The 8,888-nt window shown below is 36.0% G+C and overlaps 1 protein-coding gene across 1 annotated transcript; it reads left to right on the top strand.

Annotated features, from left to right (window-relative positions):
• The first annotated feature begins 923 nt into the window (after positions 1 to 923).
• Positions 924 to 2,757, top strand: LOC104235150 (auxin-responsive protein IAA33). The gene is made up of 2 exons (XM_009788845.2): positions 924 to 1,382; positions 2,469 to 2,757. Exons 1-2 carry the CDS (start codon positions 1,114 to 1,116, stop codon positions 2,548 to 2,550), a joined length of 351 nt encoding a protein of 116 aa, XP_009787147.1. The 5' UTR covers positions 924 to 1,113; the 3' UTR covers positions 2,551 to 2,757.
• The last annotated feature ends 6,131 nt before the right edge of the window (positions 2,758 to 8,888 follow it).

The following is an 8,888-nucleotide window of genomic DNA, read 5'->3' as shown; positions in this document are numbered from 1 at the left end:
TTTCTTTAAAATTTCACGTAAACACTTTTCGAAAAAATAATGCGGACTACGCACGCAAGTCATATAACATCAAATGAAGCTATGAGAGGTCTTGGATCACGAAAATGAGGACTATTACTCAAAACAACATATCGGGTCGTTACACTCGTCTTAGCCTCGTCACTACCTCGTCGGGGTTAGGCTCTACACTTACCGAGTACATTGGGTCGGTTCTAGTCATACTTCACTTCTGCACTTCTTGTGCAGATTAGGATGTCGGCACCAGGGAAATTCCAAGAGGCGCTTTGCGGATACTAGTAAGTGATTCGAGGTAGAGCTGCACCCCATTCACAGACCCTAGAGTCACTTTCCTATCTATACTGTACTGTTTCGATTTTATTTCGGACTGTGTTATCTTTCTTTTGAAAGCTTGTATTTAGCTGGATCTAGACGCTCATATACTTGTGACACCAGATCGTAGGGTGGTTTATGTTATGCTATTGACCGGTTATCAGTTATTTATTATTTTTCTTTATTTTGTATTTTGTGTTATGTTGGCTTGTCTGGCATTCGGTGTCAGGCGCCATTATCCCGACGATTGGGATTTCGGATCGTGACATACTTATATAGTGCAAAATACCTAATACTCTCATTACTTATAAAAATCTAATCCTAGGGAGACAAATAGTAAGATAAGGAGAGTTGGTGCGACTATCCTCCTCACCGGTGTTGGGTGTGCCCTCCAAAATATTTTACTAAACACTTTAAAGGCCCCAAGCTCCAACTTTAATTATACTCCGTAAAAGTAATTTTCGGTCTAACCTAACCAATTTCTTTTGCAAAAAATGCAAAAAATCACATGATTTTTAAATGCACCTTTCTTATCTGTGATCTGTTTGTTTCAGGTCAAATCAGGTCCGAGAGGGACAAGTCGGTTTTTCCTCAAGAGGGGGACTGAGAGTTTTTTTCTTGTGAAAATTAATTATTTGTCATAAACAATTAATAATGCTTTGAAATCGGAAAAGGATAGCTCAAATTTAGGGCTGTCTGAGACCAGCAGCCGACATTTGTGCTCTCTCTCATCTATATAATTACAAACACTTAGACCGGCTTGAAGAATCATTAATTAAAGAAATGAAGAGTAGTGCTGATCCAAGTGTGATTCCAGCAGTGACAGTGGTATTGGAAGGGCGTTCAATATGCCAAAGGATAAGCCTTGAGAAGCATGGTAACTACAGAAGCCTTGCTAAAGCACTTAGGCAGATGTTTATAGATAGTGGTGACATTGAGTCATGTTGTTCATCATCTCTAGATTTTGATCTTTCAAATGCTCTTCCTGGTTACCTTATTGCTTATCAAGACATGGAAAATGACCTCCTCCTTGTTGGTGATCTCAACTGGAAGTAAGTAATTCTATAGTATTTGTCATTTTATTTACATAAGACATGACCCTTGACAGGAATTTGAGGAGGTCGAGCATTAAAGTTGTAACTAAGGAGATAGAAGCTAGTATGATATTGTTTTCTTTTAGGCTGCTGGTGGCTCCAGTTATGTCATTAATACTTCATTAAGGTTGTAGGATAGACTCTAATATGTTTAGCGGCCCTTGTTGTGTCCACATTATTCCCTTGCGTCTGTAGTACTGTGCCTTTGTTATTCTCTCTATTTTTTGGTTATTGCATTGCTGGTGTTGTGTGTCTTGATTCCTTTGTTGTGGTACTGATACACTGTCTCTTTGGGTAAGATCAGCATACACATTGCCTCTCTCAGACCCCACTTGCGAGATCTCATTGGGTGGTTGTTCTTGTTGTTGTATCTTTTCTAATCTTAGTGAGTGATATCAGTATAAAGGGTCGGAAGAGGAAAAGACCATTTGGCTAAGAGCAACAATCAATTGAAATGTTTCTTCCAACCTACGTGTCTTTCGTTACAAAATCTACTATTGTAGATTTGAAAACTTCAAAACAGAAACCAGACGATCCCCAAGCTACAGAAAAATTAAAGGTCTATGGGAAGTGAAAACGTTGAAGAATAATTGAATAAGGTTTAGCTTCAATATAAGTGACCACTTTGCCGTGGTATTTTTGAAAGTCTTTTCTTTTTAGACATGAAACTTTGATATTTCAGGAAGTCATAGATATGATTATTTTTTTCAATTCTCCAAAGCTAACATTATCTTTTGATAAAACCAACCAAAGATGTAAAGTTCTCTGGTAAGAGAAAAGTGTTGAAGCATAGTAGAACAAGATTTGACTTGTCGTCTACTATGTCATGACACAGTCAGAGGTCACAGTCAAGAGTACTTTCCTACCTCTAAGTGCTGCATATATTAAACCTCTGTTTCATTGAAATTATTACCTTTCTATTCCAGAACGATTGTTTACTTTAATTTCCAGAAGCATTTTCTGGTATTGCTTTCACTATTCTGAAATGAGCATTCAAAATTTATAAGAAGCTAATGATGTACTATAATCCTCATTGTTGTTCAGAGATTTCGTGAAGGTTGCTAAAAGAATCCGAATTTTGCCAGTGAAGCCGACCTCACGGAAGGGGAAAACGGAGAATATTTAATCATTTTTTTGTTTTCTTTTGCTTTTTCTTTCTTTCTTTTTTTATTTGCGGCATGTTGAATCATTATGTTTGGAATGTATCCCAAAAAATGCATTTAACCGAAGACATTTGTAATTTCTTTAGTATTATGTTTGTAGTTTTTTTGTAAGGAATGGTATGTCTCAGCACTCCAATTTTCTCTTTTGTTCAATTGAATGTTTAGCTCAATAGAGGGGGACAGATAGTTATTTATTTATTTAGATATTTAGAACGCCAGCTTCAGATTTTTGGTTAATGATTTAGGAATGTTATTATAAGTTAGAGGACATTCAAGATTGCACTTTAATCCAAAATGGTTGTCTTCGCGCCACGATCGTTCTTCTCTTTAATTTCCATGTCTATTCACCTAGTCTAACTTTTGCCACGACATTAAGTAATGGCTTAGCTCTATCACAATCCAAAATCCCACCCAGTCATGATGGCACCTAAGCTAACCAATAAATAACACAGTCCAAGCAAAAAACATTGAATAAATTTTGAAATAAAAATGCAAAAATTTAATATATGATTCCCAAGGACTGATAGTATAAATCATTAGCGACTAAGAACAAGAATACAACTCTGGTTTGAGGAAAGATACGTCATCTATTTGCAATTTACATAAATAGAAATATAAGTCTTAAACTACCACGAACAAATGGTAGCTTGTATGTGGAATGCTGGTACGTCTTCAACGCTAACTCAGCTCTAGAATCTGCACGCAAAATGTAAAAGTGTAGTATGAGTAGAAACGACCCCATATACTCAATAAGCATCTTGACTAACCTCGGTGAAGTAATAGCGAGGTTTTTAAGTCAAAAGATAGTCACTTGATTAACTTGTGCGTTCATAAGCAAGAGCAAATTACAAGAAGGAAGACAAGTAACAATGAAAGAGTCAAATAAAAAAGGGACATGCATGTTACACAACATAACAACTTATCCATTATTAGTAAATCAAGTCCGGAAGGAGCAATATCTAAGAAACAAAATAAGCCATGTATACAACCCATAAAATTAAAAGAGTATGTTCATGATATCAAATTAAATGGCACGGCAACATTTTTTGCGCATTTATTTCATCATCACTAAGTATATGTATATATGTATGCCGAATCAAATGGAACTACAACACCCTTCGTGCATTTATCTCATCCTTACCAAGCATATGTATAACAATACCAACCAGGTAGAAGGCATATAAAAAACAGTAACAACAAAGTAGAAGATATAAAGATAACAGTAACAAAGAAGATAGAAGTATATATAGATAAAGGTAACGATAAAGGTAGAAGATATAGATGCAATAACAACAAATAAGTTAGAAGAATATAGATATCAATAACAAACAAGGTAGAAGATATAGACGAAATAACAATAAATAAGATAGAATGCATAAATATAAATATAACAAACAAGAAAGGAAGCATGGATGTAACAAATATAAACAAATAGAAGGCATAGATAGAACAATAACAATAAAGTAGAAGGGATAAAGGTGACAACAACAAACAAAATAGTAGGCATAGATGAAACCATAACAATCCAGGTAAAGGTATCAATACATACGTGAGGGAAAGACAACACAAATGTAATGCATGTCCCCCGTCCTCGCCTGTACGGAAACACCCTTCGTGCCATGAACTCTCATCATCACTTACATAGAGACACCCTTCGTGTCATATACTCGCATCCCTGCTTGGACAGAAACACCCTTCGTTTTTCAATAATAATAATAATAACATCAAAAAGTATGGAAATATCCTTTGAGCAAAAATCACTCTTCTTCACATGCACAGAAATACTCTTCGTGCAATTTTCTTCTCCTCACCAAGTACATATAAAATAATACCAAGCAAGGTAGAAAGCTAAATAACATCAACAAGAGTTTAAGCATAATACACAATATGAGAGATAATCAGAGCTTTTGCACCAATGGCGAGCAAATCTTTCAAGAATCATAATTTTCAAGTATCTCAACAAAACTTAAACACGATCTCCCGCATAAATATGGAACCAAAGTATTACCAGAATAACGGATATAGATATGTGTTCATCATATAGGTATTGCTACAGCCATATTAGGTACATCAACAATTTCAAAAATTAGTTCATCATATTTAATTAAGATGTAATAAGCTAAAAACATGATCTCTACGATAGATATTCGAACTCAAGTAATCAATGAAATAAAGTAAGATGTAAGTCAAAAAGATCACAAGGTTCAATAGGAAGAATATAATCTACCGTAATCATGGATAATCCTGGCACATGTATATACGCTCGTCACCTCGCACATGCATCACCCCCGCATGTAGCAAACAATATCATTTATTAGAAAGATTTCTCAACAAAGCTAGGCAAGACACTTACCTCATATGGGCTAATCTTCAACCTCAAATCATTTCAAAATCTCTCTCTAGCCCTCCAATCATGCAAATCCAACCCAAACATCATCCAAGAAAGTGAAAAAATGCTATAGTAAGCTATCCCAATCAATAAAGCTTCGATCTTTGATAAATTGTCAAAAAATCAATAGAAGTCAACCCAGACGCACGTGCACGAAATATGGAACCAATACCAAATATCGATAACACATAACCTGCCCAGTCCAAATATGTGATTACATTTCAAATTCAAGTTCAAATCGGTACTTAAAATCCCAAAATATACTTTTTTATCTTGTAGACAAAAATTCCAAATTTCACTTTAAAAATTCGCATTTTATTTGTAGAAATTCATGGGGAATCAATATATATATATATATATATATATATATATATATATATATATATATATATATATATATATATATATATATGTAACCAAATTCAAGTAAAAATTACTTACCCACTAAGTAATAATGAAAATCTGCTAAAAAATTATATCTTCCTGAGCTCCAAAATTTTGTGAGAAAAAGTGACTAAATTCCGAAACAGGTAAAAAAATACATTAGATGTCCCAACTCGAGTCAGATGTTAGATGATCCCAAAAATTACTTTTTACAATCCCAACATAATTGTTGCACGATTCCTCCCAAAATGGCCTTTTGAATCACTCAATTTGGCCTAAATATGAGTGAGATATGATGCTTTGAAGTTTTGCAGGATGTCTGAAATTTATGGACGAACTTAGGGATATAACCACTATTTTTTCGAAATTGTTTAAGCAGAAATTCAGTAATTGCAAAATATTAATTTTAGCACGTTCACTCTTTCCTTCACATATGAATTTGAAGATTAATAAGGTTTTAGCACAACCAATCGGCCGACAGCACGTGATGAGGACAAACAGGTGAGTATATTTGTTCAAATTGTGCAAGTTGCCCCCTTTCCCATCCCCCCGCCCCCATGTAGTGGCCGGTGCGGGAAACTTATTATCCAGTCGATGAAGATCCCGAAACGGAGTCCCTAGTTCACAAGCCTGTTCCATAGCTAGCCCGGGTTGAACCATACTCCGTGGAAGCACACATTTTGGGGTAGACAAATCGATCAGGTCGAATAATCCATTACAGTTCTGATCCCTTTGGCACTTGGGGTAGTGACATATTTAGACTTGAAATAAAAAGGTAATACATCTTTTTTATCTTTCATTCTAGAAGATAGAGCCACCTTTAGCTCACCCAAAATGCTCTTAAACCTCTTTAAGAACTCCTAAAATATTCAAGGTAAAATCAAGGTCAACCTCGTAGGATTTAGCGTACAAAATATTGTTACCATAAATGTATCCTTTGTCTACTTGTTATACTGATTTTGGAGATTCCCTGGAGGCGAAGATAGTCACCATAGAAGCGTAAGAATTCAGGAAGCGTAGGTAATTCTTCAAAACGGTATGTAAGGAAGTCTTCTTCCTTGGCATGACTTAATATAAACTCGACGAAGTCCCTCCCTAGTAGGGTACATATTTCAGCGGTTGGTTGTCACACTCCAATTCTCTGAAGTAGCTGTACAGAAGTTAATAGGTACCAAAGTATATATTCCATTTATTTTGGGTATAGTGGGGCCCCGTCCCGATCAACTTATGTGTCATAGTACTACTAGAGGCTTGAAGACTTGTGTCCAAATATATGTAAATATTGTTACGACTCGGTTGACACTACAGATGTTCATATATGAATATATTTAATGTTAAGTTTTTTTTCTACAGTTAATTATGAATATTTATTAATTTTGGTAACAATCTAGGAGGCCTGATCAGTTCATATTCATAATGAAATATTTAAGTATAATGGGACTTCGTGCATTATTTGCATGTTGCATCTCCCGAGGTTGGGGTGTGACAAACTTGCTATCAGAGCAAGTTTGTCCTAAGGAGTCTGCAAACTGTATCTAGTAGAGTCTTGTTCATAAGTATGACGTGCACCATAGGCTAAGGATATTTAGGATGGATACCTTTGCTTTTGATCTAGATCATGCAATAGAGCTGAGTCGTAAGCGTTCACTTCTAATCTTCTTCTTTTTTATGTTAATAGTGATGTCTACTACGAGATGACATGATGTCATTTAGAGAATAGATGAAGAGGGTGGTGAGGGTGCCAATCAGGTGCCACCTGTCAATATAGATCAACATGAACCTCGTGATGAGGTTGATATTCAGGTTTCAGGAACAACACTACTACCACCGGCTTGGCATAGAGAAACTGATGAACTCTCGATGCTTTCCTCGGTTGCTATTGATTAGGATTTAAATATGAGAATTGTTGTGCAGTTGTTAACTCGATTAGTATCCTGTCAGTCCCAAAATCAGATCCCCGACACTTCAGATAGAGCGGTCAGCGCGAGAGTTCGAGATTTTATTAATTTATACCCCTCGGTATTCACGGGAACAGGTTCAAATAAGGATCATTATAACTTTTTAAATTAGATGTAGTGGACTTTACGAGTTATGCATAATACTGATATGGACTTCGTAGAGCTTGATTCTTATAGATTGTGGGATGTTGTTGTGACTTGGTATGAAACTTAGGAACAATGTAGAGGGCCTCTTGCCCCACCAGCAGGATTGAGGGAGTTTTCTGAGGCATTTCAGCAGAAATATTTGCCTATTGAGATCCATCAGGCTACACAAGATAAGTTCTTACAGTTAAAGCAAGGTAATATGAGTGCTTGAGAGTATAATATGCAGTTTAACTCCTTGGCTAGATATGCCCTTTCAGTTGTGGCTAAGATGAGTGATAGAGTGCGTAAATTTGTGAGCAGTCTGGGACCACATTTGATTAACGAGTGTACCAGTGCTTCTATAAATCTGAACATGGATATTGTTCGTGTTCAAGACTATGCACATAACATGGAGGATCAAAAGAGGTAGCAGCGAGCCGCCGAGAGCATGATCGGAGCCACCATAAGAGAACCCGATTCAGGGGTGATACGGAGAATCTTGAGATGGGTTTATACCTCCGATTCCTCGGCATCCATCTTATCTGGTGACTAGAGCACCACCACAATTCCAAGGCCAGCATCGTGATCAAACCACTTATTCCAGTTTGCATCAGAATTTCACAGGACGGAGCTTGCAGTACAATGGAGACTCTAATAAGTGAGACCCCCAATGATGTATTATGGCCGATGTGGTAAGAACAATTTTGGGCCATGTTGATAACGTCCAAATCCACTACTAAAAAGTAAATGGACACGGTTGCATGGAATATAATATATCCAACTATGAGTCGGGGTCGAATCCCACAGAGAACAATGTGTATGCGATTATGAATGTAAGAGAATTATCACTTATCGTGCAATACCGAACACTTAGAATTTGGTATTGAAAATGTTTATACCTGAATGCGGAAATGTAAACTAACCTAGAAAGCAAGTAAAATTATCAATGGCTACAAGGATGAATGCATTGGGAATTACACTCAAGTAACGATCCAATGTATTTCACGATTTTACAATTATGAGCGAGTTTATGTTAATTAGCTACGGATAATAATTATTAATTAGCTTCTTCCGAAGACTAACAAGAATTCCCAATTGAATTATCCCTAAAACAATTAAGAGATTAAGCACACTCGAAATGGCTGCAAGTAGTTCAATCCTATCCCTAGGTAGAATCTATAAAATGAGGGTTAACGCCTCAAGTTCTTGTTAATTAATCTTTTCCAACCCCAAATGATCTTTTCCAAAATTAATTCGGAGTTAATGGGCGAGTCCTAGGGCTAGCTAATCCCTTTGGAAACATTAAAGAATAAGAATAATTAAAGAAACAATAACTCACTTCATAAAAGGATAAAAATCATTCAATACATAAGCACAACAAGATATTTAATCCACACTTTAAATATGAATATTTCCATAAACAAGATTCAAGTGTTGGATAAAA

The sequence above is a fragment of the Nicotiana sylvestris genome, chromosome 11 (assembly GCF_000393655.2).
Source record: "Nicotiana sylvestris chromosome 11, ASM39365v2, whole genome shotgun sequence".
In the NCBI taxonomy this organism is placed as follows: Eukaryota; Viridiplantae; Streptophyta; class Magnoliopsida; order Solanales; family Solanaceae; genus Nicotiana; species Nicotiana sylvestris.
This window is presented reverse-complemented; position numbering and strand designations above follow the sequence as displayed.